Source organism: Thamnophis sirtalis, unplaced genomic scaffold, assembly GCF_051295495.1.
Source record: "Thamnophis sirtalis isolate CommonGarterSnake01/CBP01778 unplaced genomic scaffold, rThaSir2_p1.2 scaffold_13, whole genome shotgun sequence".
Lineage (NCBI taxonomy): Eukaryota > Metazoa > Chordata > Lepidosauria > Squamata > Natricidae > Thamnophis > Thamnophis sirtalis.
In genome coordinates, this window is record NW_028261393.1 from 31,019,831 (window position 1) to 31,043,853 (window position 24,023).

At 47.2% G+C, this 24,023-nt stretch overlaps 1 protein-coding gene across 1 annotated transcript; it reads right to left on the reverse strand.

Annotated features, from left to right (window-relative positions):
- Positions 1–5,646: 5,646 nt before the first annotated feature.
- MYCL (MYCL proto-oncogene, bHLH transcription factor) lies at positions 5,647–13,075 on the reverse strand. Its single transcript, XM_014068598.2, has 2 exons — positions 12,458–13,075; positions 5,647–7,170 (listed from the first exon to the last, which is right to left on the reverse strand). Exons 1-2 carry the CDS (start codon positions 12,915–12,917, stop codon positions 6,596–6,598), a joined length of 1,035 nt encoding a protein of 344 aa, XP_013924073.2. The 5' UTR covers positions 12,918–13,075; the 3' UTR covers positions 5,647–6,595.
- Positions 13,076–24,023: the final 10,948 nt, after the last annotated feature.

The window sequence follows — 24,023 nt, forward strand, 5'->3', positions numbered from 1 at the left end:
AGAAGAAAAACACATTGTGGCTAGAATCAAGATCAGGTGATTTACAAGGCCTTGGTAAAGCCACACTTGGAATATTGTATCCAGTTTTGGTCACCATATTATAAAAAGATGTTGAAACTCTAGAAAAAGTGCAGAGAAGAGCAGCAAGAATGATCAGGGGACTGGAGGCTAAAACATGAATGGTTACGGGAATTGGGCATGTCTAGTCTACTGAAAAGAAGGACATAGGGGGACATGATAGCACTGTTCTCATGTTTGAGGAGCTCCTACAAAGACAAGAGGGGGTCAACCTATTTTCCAAAGCACCTGAAGTCAAGACAAACAACAGTTGGAAACTAATCAAGGAGAGGACCAACCTAGAATTAAGAAAAAAATTCCCTGACGGTGAGAACAATTAAGCAGAGGAATGGTTTCCCTCCAGAGGTTGTGGGTGCTCCATCACTGGAGGTTTTAAAGAAGAGCCAACAGCCATTTATCCAGAATGATATAGTGTTTCCTGCTCATGCAGGGGGTTGGACTAAAAGACCTCTAAGGTCCTTCCAACTTTCTTATTCTGTCATGTTTTTTTTTAAATCTTGGATGTTTTAATTACACCACAGTTGGTAGCTATATATAATACGCTGAATTATAAGACATAGAAGGTGCACCATGGTATTCCAGTCTTACAGGAAGTTCCCTCTTAGACATTTGCCTCTCTGGCCTTAACACCAGAGGGGTTGCATATTGTATTGCTACATCATGATTGGTTTTCTGAATCCAATAACTATGGTTTGCTTAATTAGAGCTACAGTCGTGGTCTGTGGCATTCAGTTTAGTTCTGATGCCATGGTAACTCACCTGGGTTTGCTGGATATCTATGACAGTCCCTCCAACTTAGCAAAGCTAGAGCCCTCCAAGTCAAGAATGATGAGAACTGGAGTCTTCACTCATCAGGAAGGTTAAGAAGAGGCTGGCCTCTGGGCCAGGGGTCTGCCCTTGCCATGTCACATCTGGTGCCAGGTGGGCTGATGCACATGGGCGGGGAGAGCCAAGCACAAAGGGGAGAAGAAGAAAAATGATTGGGTAAGCAAAGTTGGGAGAGGGAGATTGCCATGGCAATCATTTGGAAGAGCAGATGCCCTGGGGATGGATAAAGACATGAACTTGTGACCGAAGAGAAAGGGATTGTTGCCGTAGCAACAAAAAGCAAAGAAGAAAAAGGATGGAGAGACAGTTACCAAGGAGATGGAAGCTATTGCCAAGGTAGCAGAAAGGTTCAGCAATGTTCTGCCATAGCAACAAGGGGGGGGGAGATGACTTTTCCCCTAGCAACTCACATCTCCTGCCATAGCAACAGGGAGAGCAGGCAATATAATTGGAGGAGATGGGATTAAAGCAGACTCAGCCAAAGTAGCCTGAAAATTTACTAACCCAGCCATGAACTAACCTTCCTTTCACCCCGCAAAATGAAAAATACATGAAGCTTTTACGCACCTAGATTAAACAAAAAAACAAACAAACAAGAGGAAATGCTTGATAAGCAAAACAGAGCAAAAAGCAGCGATGTCTAGACTACAATCCGTCTTTCTGCTCAGGGTAAAGCCCATCTCTCTCCATGATTGCCTCCACTGTCCGGCTGTTCTAGTTCAAAAAAAACCCAAAACCCTCAGACACCTTCACTTGCAATCCGGCTTCTGAGATTCTAGATCTGCAATTTCATGTCCCGAGGGACCCAGGAGAGCCTCTGTCACAGCCTTTCAGGTAACCAGCTTGTATTTACAACGCTTGCAGTGTCCGAGGATCAAGTGATTACCGCTTGCAACTTTCCCAGGGGGCTTCCAACAAACAAAGTCAATGGAGGAAGCAACCATGTGATTTGTTTAACTATCATAGCAAAAGTGGTGGTAAAATCAGGCATGACTCACTTAACAACTGCATTGGTTAGCAACCAAAGTTCTGGTCACAATTGTGGCCATAGGTCAAGGACTACCTGTACCAGGAATGTATCTACATGGGCTGCTTAATTATCAGTTTTCAGGCTTTGCACAATACGTTCATTCATGCTACCCTCAAAGCAGCTGTGCGCAGACTCCAATCTCCAAAGAATGAAAATGATTAAAAGTAACCAAGGTTGGGAGGATGTGAAATGCAGCAACAAAATCTGCAACTGAGCAGGATAAGCGTGTCACATGAATACAACCAAATGACTTTATGGGATAGCATCACAGAAGACATGGGCCAGGAGAAGATGGGCACTTTGCCCTCTGGGCAGTGGCTCAGTGCCAGATCACACACTGGAGGGATAGAAATTCCCAGGTGAAATTGCAGAAAGGTCCTGTGGTTCCTTACCTGGCATCTTAGGAGTGCATTTCCACCCCCAATCTATGCAGTGGAACTGGCCGAGTCCTAAGTAGTTGCCACGGAGTCCCTGCTCTGGGGCCCGATTGTGGATCAGGAGGCCAGAGATTCTCGCTGCCAACTGGAACTGCTGCCTGAAGCATTTCTGCAGTTGCCAACTTCCCTTTTATTATGCAAAAAGGGCTGAGCACTCCACTGCAAGATGAGCATCTCCAAAGAAAAGCTTACACTTTGGCTTCCCCACCCCCAGGAGAAATGTCCCCTCTAAAGCAGACCACGTTAGGGCATCATTTTGCAGAACAGATGGTGTGTTTTAAATGGTCATTTATTATTTTAATCCTTGAAGACTATAAGAGGTACATCAGACGTCTGTGAATGTCACTCTACTGAGTTTGGGCCTATTTTGGGAACCCTTTGGGTTGAAAACTTATATCTGTTAGTTTCTTTATGCAAATTGGAAAAATCAAATGATTTATAAACTATTTGTAGCAGTGTGCCTAGGGAGACCTGATGACATAAACAGGCTAGAAGGCTGCTGAGCATATGTTGGCCTTCCCAAGAATGGCAATATTCCAATCTCAGAGTTCAGAAGGAAGGCTGCAGTTTGGGGAGACTGAGGTTCACCATCATACCTGTCATTCTTACCTGGGCAAAGCAGAGCCATTAGTCCTCTAAAGGTAAAATGAGGAGCCTGGTAGCCCCCCTTTAATTAAAATTAAAATTTTAATTAAAGGAAGAAGCCTTTAGTTTACTTTAGTTACTGATCTGATTTTTGGTCACCAGACTGACATAATCTTCATTTAATGTTATAATATTGAGTAGCCAAATAAACCTGCTAGCCAGAACTAACATGGAAATGCATATCGAAGCATAATGCGTAAGACATTTGAGGCCTGGTTCACACATGCTATACTAAGCTAAAATGTTGCTAGTTTGATTCATTTTGCACTGAAACTAGTTAACATGTTTTGTCTTTAGAGACATGTGAAAACAGAATTGCACTGTTAACATGAGTTTAATATGTTGTGTGAATCCAGGATGTTTGTTTAACGGCTAGCATTTCAAATCCATGCCACAAGCTAAAGAGGCCTCTCTCTCGAGCATAGGAACACTTAGTTGGGCTTGTGTCTCTGTCCCCCATCCCCAGGGATTTCATGCTTCCTTTCACATCATATACCACAGTCCCAAGGATGATGGGGCTAACCAGGATCTTCTGTTCTGGTCATCTTGTTGGTCTGATAAAACCTTTTGAATCAAACATTTTAATTATCTTTGAATTTCGACGCAAATCCAGTTCTAGTGTGGGGAAAACCAACCCCTCATCTTCCTCTTGCATCTGTCAAGTTGAATACAAGCTGTTGGCCTCTCTCTCAGAGCAAGCAAAACTCTGAAGCACTTTGTTGGAATAAGAATGCAGCCCTGAATGTTTTGGGATGCCCAAAAGCCCCAAAAGCCCCTTATCCTTCAAAGAACCAACTTTGCTGCATTATCTCCCGAATTAGAGTAAGTCTCTGTTTGCAGGGGGTGGAATGGGGTAACAATCATGACAATACCCCGAATTAGCCAGACGCTGCCCACAAGTGTCCTAGCACTTCAGGAGACCAAAGGAAGGTGCTGAACAATCCAAGATGGTCAGTCTTGAGGAATTTCCACTATAGCACAAATGTGCCTTTTGCTCTCACTACCAAACAGCTCAGTTTCAGCTGGATTCAACACAGCAGAAGCCTCCCCACAAGGTAAGAATCTCTCCCCCCCCCCCCCCCCCCTCACCAAGAGAAGACACTACATTGGTTTGCCCTTTTGTAATTAATTTATTTCAGAAATGTAACGAAGTGCTAAGTCTGAACCACCCAGGCTCGAAGCTTTGACAGGGCGGGCTGAGGAACATCCCAGCGGCATCTGCATGGTGGAACCTGTACTGTGCCAGCAAGGGGGCCCATCACTCTCACCCCTCCTGAAATGGGGGAGGATGGGGGAGGTTTGCATAAGGAGGGAGCAGCTGCTCTCTAGGAAAGCTTGGCCCAAGCAGAGGGAGATGCTGCTCAGCCCCTCTCCCATTAGCAAAGGCTGCCATCCCAACCTAGAAATAAAGCCCACCATGAACAGGAGTCCTTTGCAGCAGATAAACGTGGCAGTCTTTCTGCCCATCCCACCAGCATGGATCCTCGGGTGGCTCTTCCACTGAAGAAGAAAGGGACCCACTGCAGAGGCCTTGGGCAGAAGGACAGTTTCCGAAAGGATTAGGCCAGGAGTCTCTAAAACTGACAACTTTAAGGCTTCTGAGTCTGACTGAGGAATCCAGGGAGTTGAAGTCCAGAAGTCTTAAAGTTGCCAAGTTTGGAGATCCCTGCTTTAGGCATCCACCTTTCCCAGTGAGCTTGGTGCAGCACATGACATTAAAGCCCAGGGAAGGTGCACACACACAGCTTTCCTCATCCACCATGCACCTTGCCCTTTCATGAGACTTGCCAGCCTCCTCGTTCACTTCTCAATGCTTCTGGCAAGCCAGGACTCGCACCTCACCTACTTTGCTGCCCTGAAGGTTTGCCCCACAGATGGGCAGCCCATAGTAGCCCAGTACAAGAGCAGCCCTTTCCTGCTTTCTCTGGGAAAGAAACCCCATCTTGGAGTCAGGTTGAAAGTGCAGGGTCGGCTCTGCTTCCCACCGTGACCCGTCAAAAGCGCGGACGACAAAAGCGCGATCGACAAAATCGCGCCTTTGACATCATCACAGCGCGACGAAAAAGATCGAAAAATTCAAATAAAAATTAATAAAAATTAAATTAAAGCAAGCTGATTCACATAAAGGTAAGGGTTAGGTTTAGGGTTAGGGTTAGGTTAAGGGTTAGGGTTAGCTTTAGAGCGTTAGCGTTAGGGTTAGGTTAAGGGTTAGGTTAAGAGTTAGGTTTAGGGTTAGGTTTAGGGTTAGGTTTGGGGGGCTTAGGGTAAGGTTTTCACTTCATTTTTACATTTTTCGAACTTTTTCGTCGCGCTGTGATGACGTCACAGCGCGCTTTTGTCGAGCGCGATTTTGTCCTACGCGCTTTTGTGGTGGAACCCTTCCCACAAGACAGGCCCCTGGGACATCTGTTATTGGTGCTTGCAAGCTGGAACTAGCCTCTTCCCTGCAAGAAGAATTTCCAGTCATCCCAGTTTTTGGAAAGCAGCCTGTTCCCAAGGGAGCCAATTTGAATCACTCCCTTGGAAGCCACTGAGGTGGCCCACCTCCCTGACTGCAGGCGGTATATTTGGGTATAGAAACAAAGGGGGAGGGAAAGAGCCAACATTTTACAAAAACCAAAAAAAATCTAAAAAGTACAAAAATACAGTATATATCTTTAAAAAGCAGTTTGGTACAAAGAATGAGGCAGTCACTACATTAGGTTCTAGGATATACAAATGCCAAGATAAGCCCTGGTTTGTCATTAAATGGAAAAAGAATGAGGTAAATCAAATTCAAGGTGATTGTAGTGCTGTTCTAGTGATGGTATAAAGTGGGGTGCTTTTTTAAGCCCCCCCCCCCCCATGTGAGCTGGAGAAACTCTGACAAGACAGATGGTATCTGTGGCCAAAGTGCCTTTTGCACCAAACGCTTGTCATGGACTCCCACTTGCGCAGGTTGCACTCAACTGGAATGAGGTCTCCCTAAAACCAGAGGCAGCTCCTTGCTGCCTTTCCAGGGAGGTCTGAGCTCCCCTGGACTCCAGAGATTGAAATAACCTTTTGCACAAAGGATCCATCCACAATTTGTTGGAGGAACAGAAAATGCCAATTCTAAGAAGTCTTGGTCCAGGAACAAAGGGACGAGACAGAGAATTTGACTACCATCACATTATTATGAAAAAAGCAACAAATTGCAGAAAGATCCACCCTCCACAAATTACAAATGCACCATGCACTCTTGACCTCCACTGAGAAATGTGGCTCAGGGCCCCCTTGAAACATCAAGTGTGGTGTGTCTGGTGTGTCTAGGTCCCTCTGGAGAAACAGCCGTCTGGGTCCAGCTGGGCCCACCAAAAAGGAGACGGCCGTGGGGCTTGGCCATAATCCAACGTTGTGCAGCAAAAGCCTCATTTTGGCAGCTGAAGCCCCCTCTCTCTCCTGGAAGGAGGAACAGAATTCAGACGGGAGCAGCAGAATAAGGACAAGCCCCATATGACTTGCAGTGCATGATGGGAATGACATTCCATTAGGAGTCTGCAACCCATAACCAACCAAAAAGTGCCGATGCGACTAAAAACCCAGGAGGCCTGGCCAGCTACTCCGTGCCCTGCAGGTGTGAAATCTGTTTCCGTAGCTGGAGCTGCTGCAGTTTCAGCAGCTTCTTCTCAGCCACCATTTGCTGCTCGGCACTGAGAAGCAGATGCAGATACTCGGAAGCTTTGCTCAGGACCACCACTTTGGGGGTTTTGGGGCAGGATGCGAGACCGGGCACCTGGTCCCTCAGTGCCAGGAAACGCGAACGAAGATCATTCCTCCGCTTGCGCTCTAAATAGTTGTGGTTTTTCCTCTTGGTCACATCCTCACTGTCCGAGCCAGGAGCACCACCAGCCTTGGGGAGGGAAACCGCAGGAAGGAAACTCTCTACCCCCTGCCCGGGCGACTGTGGCTCATTGTCTTCGGCATCCAGGCTGCCCTTCTCCAAAGGCCCCTTAATGGAGTGAGCCTCAGGTGGGGAGCGGGCAGCATAGTTGTGCTGCTGTTGATGGATGGCAATATGGAAATGCTTGGTGCAGGGATCCAGAGGGTCATCCCGCACTGTGATGGTGACTGGCTTCCTTGTCCCCAAAGCCTGCCTCTTCTCAACGGTCACCACATCGATTTCTTCTTCTTCTGCAAATAAAGAAAAGATGGAGGAATCAACGGGTATCAAGGCCCGTTTCTGTGCTTCAGGCAGTGACAAACAACTTATTAACTGAACTGAACACAGTGGGCAACTGTAGAGGATCAATGAATGGAGAGCACTTCACGAGCCAAGAAACAGCTCAAGGCAGATGGTTAAGCTGTACTGTGGTTTGCTTGGTTTTGGTTTGCATATTATGCAAATCCAGCTAATTGTGATTTTCAATAAACCATAGCTGAACAAAACACGTCTCAACTTGTGTGAACCAAGGGTTCCCGCAGAAGTAGGTGGAAGCTTGTGGCCTCTTTCTTCAGAAAAGGTGTGTAAGCATCCCAAACCAGGTATTAACTTCTACAACTACTGGAAACTGGCTTGATCTGACTCCAAGGGTCGGATGGCCTCCCTGAACAGCAGAATTTTCATCTATGCCTTGCCCTCTCCTTTCCTCAGCTGCCATAATGTTAAAGAATTATGTGGCAATTTTCCTAAGAAAAAATAAACTTGAGGGACATTCTGTGGCACTGTGCAGGCTGCCATCCTGTTGTCACAATGCAGAGTAAAATGACTGCTCCTGATCCTAAGTTATGTGTCAAGGGCATTAACAAATTCTGGAATGACTTGTGGCTCAGAAGACAAGAGACGCATCTCCAAACTCAAATATCTGGAACACTGAATGACTTTTCCTCCTTAGATATTAGGTGAGTAAGCAATACTGTGTCCTCTTTGGGTAGTATTTGGGCATTTGGACCCCTGGTCTGATACTCTTCTCCCTCCCTCTCTTTTTCATCAGATGTTATCAGTCTGCTAATACTAATAATACTACTGATATTGTTTTATTGCACTTAAGTAACCAAATGCAACACAATAATAAAGTAAAACTCCTTAAAGCAGCAAACTTACACATCTATGACTGAGTAGCAAAAGATCAGACATTAAAGCCAAACTCTAAAACTGACCAGGTGGGCACCTTTAGACAACCCCTCCCCCACTCCCCCAAAAGTACACATGTAGCCTCCTGTCCTACTCCGACCTGTCAGGAGATCCTGAAAATAGGAAGGAGGGGATTTCTACCCTCCAAATTCAATCTGTTTCGAACTGCAGCCAAAGAAGGCATGTGACCTGGTACTCTGGAGGGAAGGGAAGAAATCTCTACTGAAGACAACTACAAGGACAACAGCAACAAAATATCTGATTGGGAGGCAGGACTGGAGTAAACTTTGTGGGTTAAATCCACCTCCATCTTTGCCCTGTTCTTCAATAGCTCATTGGAATTGTAAATGAAGCACAGACCTGAGGGGGGAGGGGGAAACTGGCTTTTGTCCCTTTGACTTGCCCCTTCTCAGAAGCCCTCAATCTATAGCGCCTTTCTCCAACTCCAGAGGCACAAAAAGGGAGACAGCACCTCCTGCCCAGCAGCTCACCCAAAAAGAGTGAGGAGTTGAGAAGGGCTTGAGTAAACTTCCTAAGAGACCCCTCTTTCTTCTTCAGACAGATTGGCAGGGCTCTCTGAAAGACAGAAGGCCTTTTTAGGGAAGGCTGCCGCCTGTCTAAACTTGCCTCTCACCAAACTCCACCCTCTGGTTCAGCATTTCTCTCCTTTGCTAACAGGGTGGAGAAGAAACAGAGAGAGGAGTCCACAGCAGAGGGTTTTTAACTGGAAAGATAAAATTACAGAATAACAGATTGGGAGGAACCTTAAAGGTCTTCTAGTCTAACCCGCTGCACAAGCAGCGGACTCCATTTCAGACAAGTGGTTGTCCGGTCTATTCTTAAAGGCTTCCAGTAAAGAAGCACCCACATCATCTGAAGGCAAGCCATTCCATTGGTTAATTGTTCTGTCAGGAAATGTCTCCTTAGTTCTAGGTTGCTTCTCTCCTTGGTTTGTTTCCATCCATTGTTTCTTGTCTTGCTTTCTGTTGCTTTGGAAAATAGGGGCTGACCTCATCTTCTTTGTGGCAGCCCCTCAAATATTGGCTAAATATCCTATTTTGCCCCTGGCCCTCCTTTTCACTAGACTAGACATACTCAATTCTTGCAGTCAATGTTTATATGTTTTATCCTCCAGCCCCCTAATCATCTTTGTTGCTCTTCTCTGCATTTTTTCCTAAAGTTTCATCATCTTTTTTATATTGTGCTGGCCAAAACTGGATGCAGGATTTTAGGTGTGGTCTTACCAAGGTATTATAAAGATGCTTGGATGCACCTTATTTCTCATTCTCAAAACCCAAGCGCAGTGCTCATCAGAGGTGGTATTCAGTAGGTTCTGAGCAGTTCTGGAGAGCCTGTAGCGAACATTTTGAGTAGTTCGAAGAACCGGTAAATATCATCTCTGACTGGCCCCTCCCCCAACTATTCTCTGCCTCCGGAGTCCCAGCTGATTGGGAGGGAATGGGGATTTTGCAGTAACCTTCCCCTGCCATGCACACCAAGCCACAGAACTGATAGTTAAAAATTTTGAATCCCACCACTGGGTTACATGTTAAACAATGATAATGGAAAGATTCTGCTTTTCTCTTGCAACTTGTCTTATCCAAATTCAAAGAGGTCTCTAGTGTATAAGAGAAGATCCGGGGCTCCCTGTCTCACCAGTACTGAAGAGTGAGCAAGCAGGGTGGGGGGGTTGGAAAGAGTCTGTGGGAACACCCTACCCTCTACAGAGCACCCATCTGCACTTGACAAAATTATAAATGGATCACTACTTTTGAGGACTAGTGTTTTTTTTACTGTGTGTGTTCTGGTTCTGAAAACAGCATACAATTCTTAAAGTGAAAGATTTGAATACCCATTTATACCCAATATGAATTCCCATATCTCTTTCTACCTCTTGCTCTACATTTTTATGTTGTCCTTTTGCACAATCCAATTTATCCCTAGGATTAATATTGGTTAAAAAGCCAGTTTGGTCTAGTGGTTAAAGCATCAGGCTACAAACAGGCCCTGTGTTCTAGTCTCCCCTTTGGCACAAAGCCAGCGAGAGATACGGGATGTATAAACGTAGTAGGGATGCACCTGTGATCAAATGACATATTGTATGTGATGATGGGTTTTTTTTTCTTTTTTTTTCTTTCCTTTTTTTTCTCTCCTTTTCCCATTGTTTTTTTTCTATTGCTATGTGATGTTGTCTATGTAATAAAAAATAAAATTATTTTTTAAAAAAGCCAGCTGGGTGACCCATGGCCAAGCAAGGTCAAGAAAACTGCAGGATTCATAGAGGCAATTTCCAGGAGTCAACAAAAAGACACACACGCATACACACACACACCTGACTGTTGGTTCCAGAATGCAAGAAACTGATGGATCATTCTGAAATGCCACCCCCTTCCTATCCCCATTGGTTTCTCCTCTAGCCACTGTTAATGAGTGGCAACCACGCCCCCTCAAAATAACCCAAACATGAGCATCTGTTTTTGTCCCTGACTGAAAAGGACATTTGTGGACACAGCTCTCCTGTTGGTGGGGGTGAAGTCCATGTCAACACAAGAACATGATTCAATCAATCAGTAACAGTTCTCACCCCTTTGTGAACTGAGATTAAGCCTCTGCCAGACCTACCAGTGTCCTCATGTAATTAAACCTTACACCAGATTTGTTTCTTCAGCCTTGCAAGCTGAGTCACAAGGCATCACCATTCACCTAGTGACTCAAGCAGAAAGAGGGTCAACAAGGCTTGAAGCCTGGAAGTAGAATGCAGTAGAAGCGCAAGGAACCTCTCTCTCCCAGTTTAGCTGGGAAAAAGCTGTTCTTGAACAGAAGGTGTCTCCTCACTTTGTCTGAACTGTCTTTTCAACAGAGGGCAGCTATCACCCTGGAATTAGTCTTTATGCTGGAAAACACTTTTTCCAGAAAGACTACTTCATTAGAATGAGTCAGCAAGAAAGCATCACTTCAGAAAGCATCTCTGCCATTGCTTATTTTACTGAACACATAAGCCATCATAATATTTGCACATGCAAGGCTTAACAAGCCAGGTACACTCAAACCACTCGAATATCAAGGCTTGATATGCAATATTAGTGCCTCGTGGGTGGAGTAGTTAAGAAACGGGAGATCCCCCTTTTGGTTTCAGCCAGAAAAATCAACCAGTGAAAAGGTGGAGTTGTGAACAAGGACAGGCAGCTCCTACCATCACCTGCTCTGTTGTGAACACACCAAATGGACTGAGCCAGGTAAAACTCAAGTCTTAAATCTGACACAAAAGGGATCAAAGTGCCTTAACAGTAGCTGACTGGACCAGGCATCAGCAATCCTTGCAGTGTATTTGTTGAACAAGAGTTTCGGGGCTTTGATGAACTACTAAGGACACGCAACTCAACCATTACTTTGTAGACCTTATCATGCCCTTCCATTTCTAATAGCCCATCTCCCACACCCAACACGTTGCCTCTCTCTCTGTCCTTGCTTGTCACTCTTCCCCTGAAGTCCATGGGTCTCCTACTAGATCAGAAAGTTCCTTGCAGCCCCCCCCCCCCAATTTTAAAAAGACTGGCTCTGGCTCTCAGTCTCTAGGTTCTTTCTTACTCCTGTGCAATTCTGAATGTGAACTGATGTGTGCAGCCAAACTTCAGGCATGGTTTGGCTGCCCCCGCCCCTTTTCTTCTTCCCCAAGAACATAATGGCTTTCAGATCATTTTAAGCGCCAAGCTGCAAAATGGGAGAGAAAGAGACTCCACTCTTGCTCTGTTTACCAGCCTGCCATGCTACCAGTTTTTAGCTTTAGGATGCTGCAGATGCTGCTATTCCAAGCCTTCCAATAATTAATAATTAAGAACTAGATTGTAGTTCATAGGATTGCAATGCAGAGCAGCCACCCAGAAACTTGAAAGGGCCACTTCCAGTTCCTCAAGGAAGGGCCCCCTCCTACCGACTGACCCCAGGAGCAGAGGGAGATCTCTCCAGATCTGTCTTCAAGGCTCCTCGGGCTGACTTCACTCAACATGTGGAAAAGCCACCGCCTCGCCTGCCCTGCCCGATAACGACCCAATCCCGACAACAAGCTAAGCCAATAGTTGGGTTCGCCCGGGGACCGCAGCCTCCTTCATCCAGCTTCCTTGGGAACCAGCCGAGGGGCAGCTGATTGGGCAGGGGCTAAAGCAGGAAGCTGCCCGGGGAGGAGAGCAGATAGAAGCAGCCTTGGAGAGTTCAAGGACAGCGAGGGAAGGCGGGAGGGGACCATGCAAACTTCCTCGCGGGAGCAGAAACTCCCGGGGAGGCGGAGAGATGAGCAGAGGATGGTTGGGGCGACCCTCCAGCCCTCCCTCGGTTCCATGCTAGCCTTACCGGAGTCACTCTGGCTCTCGGAGCCGGACGAAACCGGGATCTTGGTGTCCGCGGGCGCCGCCGCCGCCGCGCTCCCGCCGGGCCAGGCGAAAACTGCGCCCGGAGCCACGCACTCGCCGCCCAGCCCGCCGAAGTCATGGGCGGGCGCCAGGGCCGGCGTGGGCTTGGCCGCCAGCTTTTCGCCCATGGCTTTCTCCAGGCGGTCGCGGGCAGAGAAGCCGCTCCACATGCAGTCGCGCAGCACGAAGGCGCTCAGGTTGCCCAGCAGCCCCGCGGCGGGCTCCGGCGGGCCGTCGGCGGCGGCATCCTCGGCCGGACCGGGCAGTGGGGAGGCGGGGGGGCTGGGCAGCAGCTCGAACTTCTTCCAAATGTCCTCGCTGGGCGCGCTGGAGCGGTGGAAATCCTCGCCCTGCGCCTCCAGCGGCTCGTAGAAGTAAGGCGGCGGCAGGTCCAGCTCCATGGCCGGTGGCGGCGGCCGCAGCTCTGGCTCCTGCCGGGGCCGGGTCGGAAACCGCCGGCGGGCTCAGCGCCGCCACCTGCGCTGCCGGGCAGCTGCTCTGCAGCTGCCGCGCGCGGGGCCGGGCCGCGTAGAGCCTCGCAGCAGCCCGGTTGGGCCGGCGAGCGACGGAAGCGGCGGCCGGGGAGGCGCCTCCTAAGCCCCGCCACGAAGGAGCCCAGCGGCTTGGCTAAGCCGTATTGTTCGCAGCCATCCGCGGCTTATATCGGCCGCCCGCCCGGACCGTCCCCGGAACGCAGCCAATGAGCAGCGCCGGATGGGCGAAGTGGGCGCGGACAGGCGTCGCCCTCACCTTCCCGCCAGGCGCACGTCGCCCCCCGCCCGGCCCCGAAGGAAGGGGGAGGGGGACGCCGGGAGAGGGGCTACAGCGGCGCCCCCCCCCCAGGCCGCTCACTCCCCCGCGCCCCCCCCCGTCCGCTCGGGAGCCCCGGCTCGGCCTCCCGCTTCCCCTCGGTTGCCGCCCATTGGCCAGTGGCGCAAAGCGCGGGGAAACCTGAACCCGTGAAAGAATCCCTGGCCTTCGACTTAACGGAGCTGCTGTGCCCTGGAGGGACAACCTGGATCCATTGGATCCTCTCACGTAGCAGCAGGTGACGTTTTTGGGAGGGGCTCATTGGATGGGCCGGGCAATTGCCCAACCCCCAGGCCCCCTCCCCATTGAAAAAGAAGCCCCCCCCCCTTCCTTGTCCTTCTATAGCCCAGGAAAGGCCCTGGACCTTCTCAGCTGCCCCCCTCCTAAGGGCGCTGCCTCCAAAAGGTTTGAGGCACAGAGAAAGCCCCAAACGTCTGCCGGTGGGTGGGTGTGTTCCGTCCTTCTAATCCCCCCAAATCGGAGTAAAGTTAAGGAAGGCAACGGAAGCAACCCAGATCATTGCCTAGGATTGTGCTTTGAAGATGCAAAGACACAAAATAACCAAATTCTGAGTCACACAGAAGCCCTTGGCGAACCAGGAGTAGGCAGATTTCGGGTTTGCCACAACTGAGGCCAAGTAAGCATTGCCCAGTCCTGAGGCAACTGTAGGACAATTGACTATACAAGTAGTCCTCAATTTAGAACCATTGTTTAGTGACCATTCAAAGTTGAAACAGCACCGGGAAAAGTGGCGTTGTCTCCCACTTAACCACTGCATCATCCTCATGGTCATGTGATCAAAATTTAGACGCTTGGCCACTGGCATGTACTTATGACAGTTGCACTGTACCAGGGTCGTGTGATCATCTTGTGATCTGACAAAGTGAATGGGGAAGCCAGATTCACTGAACAATAATGTTACTAACTTAACAACTGCACTAAGGTGTAAAATGGGGCAAAAGTTACATAACAAATATCTCACTTAACAAGAGAAATTTTGGACTCAGTTGTGGTTGTAAGTTGAGGACTTTCTACATTGTGCTGTTTTTCATTTTCTAAGCATAGTAGCCATCTGGGTGAGGTTGTACGACTGAACAAGATTGAATACTGAGGCTACCATTAATGGGATCCTAGAGTACAGAAGAGATAAAATTATTGGGAATTAAATATAATTTGTACAATGTTTATTCATGAAGAATACTATCTGAACACTGAAATAAATGTAGATGAGCAAAATTGCATCTTCTTAGTCTGTTCCAGAATCAGATTTGCTATCTGGGTCCCCCCTTCCCCCTGTGCTGGTTTAACTATCGACTAGACTAGAAAAAGAGTTCCTGAGTACCTTAAAAGGTCACATGACAGATTGGTTCAAAATGAGAATATTATTTTTAGTGATCCTGCATGTGTCTGTATATGTTTGGTGCTGTACTATGAACTTACTCTCTCTAGAATGCACACACTATTTTTATACACTCCATTTTTGTCCTTTTAATCAGATTTGACTCCCAGCAATTGGTGTCATGAAGCTTTCTGGACGTTTTCAGAAGTGATTTGCTGTTGTCTTCTTCCTCCAAGAGACAGTGACTGGCCCAGGTTCAGTTGCTGCCTTGCATGCCGAAAGCAGAACTAGGCATGCTAACTCCCAGTCCAGAACCTGAACCATAGACCAAGTTACCGCATTGCAATGGCATCTTACTGCTCAGAAACTGAGCTGCAATTCTTTGTTCAACATCACCATCTCCTGATAAATTGATGGCATTGCGTGTATGTGCAAATCATTGACACATTGAAAGCATCAAGCTGAAAAGTATTTAGGAAAACTTTTCTGGGCAGCTGCTCAGTGGCCAATCTTTTGATTTCCCCCCCAATGCTGCAGTAAAACAGTAATCAGCTTCTAAAATGTCTGATTATCCAAGGAGGTCCTGGACTTCATTCTGAGTGTCATTGTTCATCCTCTCAGCAACAGTAATTAAGTTGGAAAGGACCTTGGAGGTCATCTTCTGTCCAACCCCTGTTCTCACAAGACCTATACTATTTCTGATAGATGCCTGTCCAGTCTCTTCTTAAAATCTTCCAGTTATGAAGCACCCACAATTTCCAATGGCTGCCACTGAACCGGCCGCCGCAGAAGATGCCGCCGAACCTCCGCTGCCGCCAGAATAACTGCCTTCTCCTCCTTCTACTGCCTCCTCCTCCTCCTCCAACAGCACCGCCGGATTTGCTGCCCGGTGCTGCAGTTGAGGTAAAGCTGCCGAAGCTCCCACTGGCGCCCCCATCCATGGCGGTAGTGGCGGCACCTCCCCCTCCGCTTGGAGCACCTGAGCTGGGCCCAGCGTTAGCCTCGCCACCTTCTCCTCTGCCGCCGTGCTTTTGAGGAACATTGAGGTCTTTTTTTCCTGCGGAGCAGGAGCTAGATGGCAGGTGCGGACTGACCGTGGGAGGGGGAAAGGGCACTGGAGCGCTGGCGAAGATGAGGTGGCGAGGAGGAAGTGGAAGCGCTTTCGGAGCAGCCTCGCTTGGTTTCTCCTAAACCGCCCTCTCTGCCCAGCCAAACCCGAAGGCAAGTTGGAATCCCACAGCAGGATGCCAACATGCCTGCCTTATTAAATTGGAACTTTAAGCATAGTTTTGCCTTCGACTCTGATTTAAATCTGCATGGTATTTGGAACGCTGACATTATTCCAACTCTAACTTCAAAATAAATCATCAGCACCCCTCCCTCATGGGAGGGCTGGTGAGGGTGGCTGTTTTCCCAGCGCTGAACCACCCGGTCAGCGTAAAATATCAGCGAACAATTAGGAGAAAGCCTTTTGAGATAAGAAGCTGAGATGAGATGTTACTCTTCAAATCTTCAAAGGTTTGCAGTTTCGCTTTTAAAATTTATTGCCGCTAGCAAGAAGCCCAGCCTGTGGGGGATGGAAAGTAAAGGAATGAAGGAGCTTAATCTCAACGTGTCTAGGAGATGGCCAGAAGATCTGATGAATGGAGATCCCGGACTATTTCGGACAACTAAATGTGAGTGCATGCTCCCCCTCTTTCCCCCCAGCCAAGGCTTGGAAAAAATCCTGGAGTGGAGATTTTGACTCCTTCCAAACAGGGATATTTGAAATGAGCCAATGCCCTGCAACTGAGTTGAAGACAGAATCCCTATCAAGATGGGATTTTCAACCCAGCCAGCAAGAAGGGATTTGGCAAGCATCCTTCACTTGCCAGCCACCAGAAATTGGGCTGCAACTAGTGGATGAAGCACCACTAAATTGGGTTTTCTTCCCAGAGTATGGATGGTTAAGATTCCAGTGCGCCATCAACATGGGAAAGTCCCCCAAGCCAGCAGAGGGGCCCTTGGGCCAGAAATCCTCCAAGCCAGCAGAATGGCCCTTGGGACATAACCCCCCTAACCAGCCATCATTGGGTGAACTGCAACCTGTGAATCAGTCACCCTCGGGATGGGTCTTAATCCCAGGTCATGGATGGAAGGGATTCCAATTGGTACCTGTCCTTCCTCAGCAGATGGCACCATGATAGACAACTGGGCAGTGGCCAACCGAGGGATTGACCTCCCCACCAGTTCCAGTCTCCCCTGCAATGCCCCAAAAGGTTCTTGCCCAACCTTCCTACAAAGAAAGGTTCTCAAGAATGGAAGAAGAGATTAGCAAGGGGCAAGCTACAGAATGGATGGTGAAAAAATGTGATGAGGCAGTTCCTAAGTTTAGAGATGTAACTAGGTCCCTTTCCTCGTGGGGGCAAATAAAATGTCACCTTTGCTGTCAACTTGGCCACAAAGCGTCAGAGTGCTTGGCTCCAGCCCCATTGCCATGAACATGCGCACCAACCACCACAGCGGAAAACAGAAGGCCCCAGATGCCACCACAAAAGAGTCAAAAGCAAGCTGATAAACACTGCTCGCTCCAATACCCCTTTCATGTGGGGGACAAAGTTTTTGTGTCTACCAAATACTTAAGATTAGGAATGTCTAGCAAGGAATTTGATCAAAAATTTCTAGGTCCATTCCCAATAGTTAACCCATTTACAGTTCAGCTCAGTCTACCCAGAAATCTAGGGAAATTTGGCCCAGAATTTCATTGTAGCTTGTTGAAACCAGTAAATGGGGCTAGCATCCACCCAAACTTTCTCTCCTCCTTTAGAGATGGAAGGGGAACTACCATCTGAGGTTGGAAAGATTGTAGACTATAGGCTGAATAGGGGTCACTTACAGTATTTAGTGCAATGGAAAGGTTACCCTTTGTCTGAAACCACTTGGGTGAAAAGCTGGAACTTAAAAGTGAAGAAATTAGTAGAACAATTCCACGAGAAGTTTCCCGATAAACCAAAGGGTCCCCTAGAGGGAGAAGTAGGTGGTTAATTTTTTATATATTACCTTTTATGTTATTCTCTTTTCAGGAAACATTTTTCTTCTGAGGAGAGGCCGCCTGTCAGGCCTGCATTTATATTCCTTTTTTAATTTTGGCCTGTCACACTTTCTCTTATTTCATTATGCTGTTTCTTTAAGTATAGTCGATGGGAGGGGGGAATAGAAGGAGTAGGATTGTGGAATGTAGTATTTTCATTCTTTACTAGAAGCCAAGGTCATCCTTTGTCTCCGCACTTTCACACCTGATCGGAAGCAGCTGGGTGGAGACGCCAGCGTGGAAGAAGAAGATTGGACCATGTGGTGGACCGTGGGTGTGGGGACAAGATCATGAACTTTTAACTGGGTGGGATTCTGATGTAACTTCCAGAGTTGGAATCCCACAGCACAATGCCAACATGCCTGCCTTATTAAATTGGAACTTTAAGCATAGTTTTGCCTTCGACTCTGATTTAATTCTGCATGATATTTGGAACGTTCCAGGAAGCCGCAAAAGCAGAGAGAGGCGTGTGGCTTGGTTTAGCCTCCCTGGAGCAGCGCGTCTCTCCCAGCAGCTTTCGCTGCTTCCCAGAGTGCCGAGAACCTTCCTTCCTCCGCTGGACTTCGCGCTCTTCTCCATGCTCTCCTTGGCTCCTCGTGACTGCAATAGACGTCCAGTCCCCACCGCTTCTGGACATCTATTGCAGTCGCGAGGAGCCAAGGAGAGTGCGGAGAAGAGCGCGAAGTCCAGCGGAGGCAGAAATGAAAAAAGGATGGGTACTACTCCCTTGCAAGGGGAGCGAAGGAAACCGCCTGTCCACCTCACCTGTCTGGAGCCGCCAAAAGCTTTAGACTCTGGCAGCGGTGCTGGTTTCCCGCTGCTTCGGCGGCCCTGAAAAGTGACTCCACATTCTCCCTTTCCTTCACCCCTCCTCCCTTCAAAAGCTGTGAGGCACTTTCTTAGCACCGGTTGCCCAGCTGGCACAGCTCCGCCCGCATGCCTCCTCCTCCTTCCTCCTCCACCTCACTCCCCAAAGGCTCTTCTTCCCGGAGCTCAGTGGGAGCCGGGCACAAGGGATGGGAGGCTGCATTTGAAATCACAGCTTGGAAAACTTCGCCGGGAAGGGAGGCGGGAAACCAGTGAAGGGGACACCCTGGAATGCCCCCGTGCTTTGCTGGCGGCCACGCTTCCTAGGCAAGTTCGAGGAGGTCCTAGGAGGCCGGCTGCACTGCACAAGCTACCGCCAGAATAAAGGGGGCGGGGCAGGTGCTACGTGAGGAACGGGTGGGTGTAATTTTCAGAGGGAACAATGTGAGAACATGTGGACTGTTATTATCTTAAAGAGAATTTTCATAAAATGCTATAGTATTTGTTACTGAAAAATTGTCAAAAATGTATAGGTACTTTAAATGTTTGTTGGAAATTTGAAGAGGGCCCTTTTTGTCATACAAGATGGATAGACAAAAATTGGATTCAAATACATTAATTCAGAAGCTCTAATTACATTGGCATCCTTCAGTCTCAAAAGACTATGTGCTCTGGAAAGAGGTCCTAATGCAGCATCTGGTGTGGCTAAAAAGGCCAATTCGGGAGTGGCAATCCCTTCCACACTGAGGGCAGATGCCCTCAGATTTCACTGGTTCCGGGACTGCCTCTCTGCTTCGGCCTGCTGAACAAGCATCTCTTCAAATTGGAGAAAGCCATGCTGCGTCTTTAGCCTCCAAGCTGAATGGTCAGAGGTCAAGATTTCCCAGCTGTTAATGTTCATTTCCAAGGCCTTTAGATCCCTCTTGCAGATATCCTTGTATTGCAGCTGTGGTCTCCCTCTGGAGAGCTTTCTGTGCAGTAATTCTCCATACAGGGGATCTTTCGGAATCCGACCATCGGCCATTCTCACAACATGCCCAAGCCAGCGTAGACGTTGCTGTTTCAATAGTGTATACATGCTAGAGATTCCAGCACGTTCCAAGACTGCGCTATTTGGAACTTTGTCATGCCAGGTGATGCCAAGAATACTGTGGAGACAGTGCATATGAAAAGTGTTCAACTTTATCCCCTGCCATGCGTAGAGTCCAAGACTCACTGCAGTACAAGAGTGTGCTCAACTCGCAGGCTCTATAGACCTGGATCTTTGTATTTTCCGTCAGCTTCTTATTAAGCCATACTCTCTGTAAGTCTGGAGAATGTGGTGGCTGCTTTACCAATGCGTTTATTCAGCTCAGTATCTAAAAAGAGAGCGACACTGAGATAGTTGAGCCGAGTCATAGACGACCTCCAATTCTTGTGCAGAGATCGTAATACAGGGAGGTGAATCTATGTCCTGACCCATGACTTGTGTTTTTTTCAGACTGATTGTTAGTCCAAAGTCTTGGCAGGCCTTGCTAAAACAGTCCATACGTTTGTTGTTGAATGTCTTTGGCAGAGTGAGCAGTAATGGCAGCATCATCATCGAAGAGGAAATCCCGTAAGCATTTCATCTGGACTTTAGACTTTGCTCTCAATCTAGAAAAATTAAAGAGTTTTCCATCTGATCTGGTCTGTAGATAAATACCCTGTGTTACAGTTCCAAAAGCATGTTTCAGCATGATAGCAAAAAAAATTCCCAAATAGAGTTGGTGTGAGGACGCAGCCCTGATTCACTCCACTTCAAATGTCAAAGGAATCTGATGTTAAGCCATCAAAGACTACAGTGCCCTTCATTTCTTCATGAAAGGACCTGATGATGTTGAGGAGCTGAGGTGGACATCCAATCTTGGAGAGAATTTTATAAAAGCCGTCCCTACAAACCAAGACCTTCGTAAGATCTATGAAGGCTATGAAAAAATGGCTGTCTTTGTTCCCTGCATTTCTCCTGTAACTGTCTAAGGGAAAATACCATGTCAGTAGTGGACCTGTTGGCTCGGAATCTACACTGTGATTCTGGATAGACACTCTCTGCAAGCACCTGGAGCCTCTTCAGTACGACACGGGCAAGCAGCTTCCCTACAACGCTAAGAAGAGAGATGCCATGGTAGTTGTTACAGTCACCCCTGTCACCTTTGTTCTTATACAGCGTGACGATATTTGCATCCTTCATGTCCTGCGGTACTCCACCTTCCCTCCAACAAAGACAAAAAAATTCATGTAGTTCAGTGGGGATGTTCTCTTTGCATCACTTCAGAACTTCGGCAGGGATGTTATCTTTCCCGGGTGCCTTGCCAGAGGCAAGGGAATTCAGGGCTACATTTAGTTCTTCTAAAGTTGATTCACTGTCAAGCTCCTCCAAGACAGGCAGGCATTCAATGTTATTTAATGCTTCTTCAGTTACCACATTTCCTCTGGAGTATAACTCAGAGTAGTGCTGCATCCAGCATGGCATCTGCTGTGCTCAGTCCTGGATAGCTTCGCCTGTAGTGGACTTCAGAGGGGCAGATTTCTTCTGTGTTGGACCTAAGGCCTCTTTGAGGCCATCATACATCCCCTTGTTGTTGCCTGTGTCATCTGCTATCTGGATCCGAAAGCAAAGCTGCAGCCAATAATCGTTAGCACATCTCCTGGCATTCTGTTGGACTTTGCTATGAGCAACTCACAGAACCTGTAGGTTGTGCTCACTGGAACAGGCCTTATATGTAATTAGAGCTCTCCTTTTTTCCTTGATGGCTGGCGTCAGCTCCTCCGAATGGACTTCAAACCAATCTGCTGTCTTTCTGATCTCCTTACAAAATACTGACAAGGCGGTGTTATAAATAGCATTCTTGAAATATTCTCATTGTTCTGATGCATTTGCTTCAGCTGGGCCTGGGAGAGTTTCCTTAAGTGCTTTCCTTAAGTGCTTGTAAATTCCTCCACTTTGCCCTAATTGCAGGTCTTGCTGATGTTGATTCGTAGTCTTCCTTCATTCTTCGAGTGATGCAATCTCTTTGTTATCAGTTTTATTCTGCTGCACACCAAGGAGTGATCTGTATATCAGCACCCTGATAGCTGTGTGTGATTGTAATACTGGGAAGATTGGAGCGCCTGGTAAGAATCAAGTTGAGCTGGTGCTAATGCTTCAATCTTGGATGTCTCCAAGAGACTCTGTGTTGAGGCTTTGTGTTAAAGAATGTATTCCTGATACAAAAACCGTAGAAGCAGCAAAACTCCAGCAGGCATTGGCCATTTTCGTTCATCTTTCCGGCGCCGAACTGACCTAAACAAGTAGGCCAAGAACTATAATCAGCTCCAACTCTGGCATTAAAATCACCAAGGATAAACAGTGGTTCTTTCTCAGCTATTTTCTTGATAATAGCAGCCAGATCATTGTAGAATTTGGCTTTGGATTCTACTGAAGAGGATAATGTCGCTGCATATGCACTAATAAGCGTAACCAGTCCTGCTGATGAGTGGAGCTGCAAGGACAGAATTCTTTCACTTCCTGCAGCAGGTGATAATGATTCCTAGTAGGGTGTTTCTGACCACAAAGCCAACCCCATATTCCCTAGTCTCATTTGATGGTTTTCCCTGCCAGAAGAACGAGACCTTTCTCTCCTTAACAAATCCTGAGTCTGATCATCTTAACAGGATTTGTTAAAGGCAACAATCTCCATCTGCAGTCTGCTCAACTCCATGGCAATGACAGCTGTATAACGTCATATATTTCTTACAAATCGCCGGAGGTCATTGTCCAAATATTCCAAGTGTCCAGCTTTAGGGCTAAAGTTTTCTTATAGTTGTTATATGGTGCAGAATTATCGATCTGCTTGTTGGCTTTGACCCTAAACCCCATGCACTCTGTGAGATTAGCAGACCGTGGCGGGGCAGCACCTAACTGGATGCGGGCTGCCCAGTTTAAGGCGGGCGGTAGCTGCCCAATGAGGTACAATGACCTCTCCCACCATCAAAAATGGCCTCTGGCATCACCCTCTACACCAATCAAGCAAAGACTTATAACTGGTAACTGCCACATTCTGTGTTGTTTCAATGCTGTATGCAAAGCTGGAGTGTCCTCTCCAGAGCACGAGACTTGGGTAGATTAATATGGAGATTAATATACAAATGAAATCAAAGGTATTCCTTCTGATGAACTTTTTCCAACAGTTGGGAAAAAAACCTCATGGAACTTTGTTTCTATATATAACAGCGGTGAGACTTTTCTATGCATAGTGAAGGAAGGAGCTGACATTTTCCAAAATGGACGAATTGATGGTGAGGTTGATGGAGCTGGCTGAGGTGGTGAAATTGACAGCTTCAATTAAATACAAAGATACTGAATAGTGTTGATTGGAACCCCTCCTTTTTGATGTATGCATTTCATGATTAGGAAAAATAGGAGACAAGAAAATGAAAGTTATGTTGTAAACTTAGAGTAAGAATTTAATGTGAATTTATACTGCTGTGAAGGAAAAACAAGCCATTTCTTTGTCTTTTTCTCTGCACTGGTTTTATTCTCTCTCATTCTTTACTTTTTCTCTCTATTTTTCTCTTAAATATTTGTTCTTCTTAGTTTTTTATTTTAAAATATAATAGTTATTTTTTTTAAAAAGGAGCCCACCCATGCTCTAAAATCTCGAGAACTTTGCCCCCAGCCCTGTTGAAGCCCCTGTGGTCTTTAGTGGGGGGCTCAACTGTTAGTAGTTATCCTTCCATCCCCCCACCATGCAGTCGAAAGTAACAGTGCTCCCTGTTTCGGTGCATGCTCTGTGCTGTGGTAGGACATCAGACCACATGGCTGTGGAAATATCTTTGGACAGTGCTGGCTCCCTCTGCTAAGAAAGGGAGATGAGGAAATCCTTAGAAACTCCTTTTTATACAAGAAGCTAGCCAAGTAACAGTCAAAGCTACATTGGAGCTGGATAAGGAGTGATGGAATCTGCTGGGGGGGGTTGGGGGGACACCTAGGTCTCCTGCGGCAATGAAGTAATTCCAGACTGATAGTGTGTGTTCTGTTCTCATGACAAAACTGGGAAAAATAGAAATACATGCAGTAAGAACCCAAATACAAATTAAGCAATGTTGAGTTGCTGGTGAACATAACAACATATGCAAATAAATATAAATCTCACCAGCAATACTGTGTGCACTGGATGTGGATTTTTGTCCTCCGATGAAGCTAGGTCATGGATTAGACTGGATTCTTTCCAGTGCTTCTGTTTCCTCAGACTCCTCAAGGAAATGAAGCCTGGCTTCCCAGGATGCACTTGTGTCTGGAATGAGGGGTGATGGGAAGATGGATGTCTTAAAGAGCTGGATCAGTTTCCAAACAATAAAGATTGATATTTGATCCCGGCCATTAGATGGGGCCAGTGAACAACAGTACATACACAAATTATACACTGGGGGCATGACAAGGTGTTTAATCCCTCCTTCCAGGCTCATCTTGCTTTTTCTCCT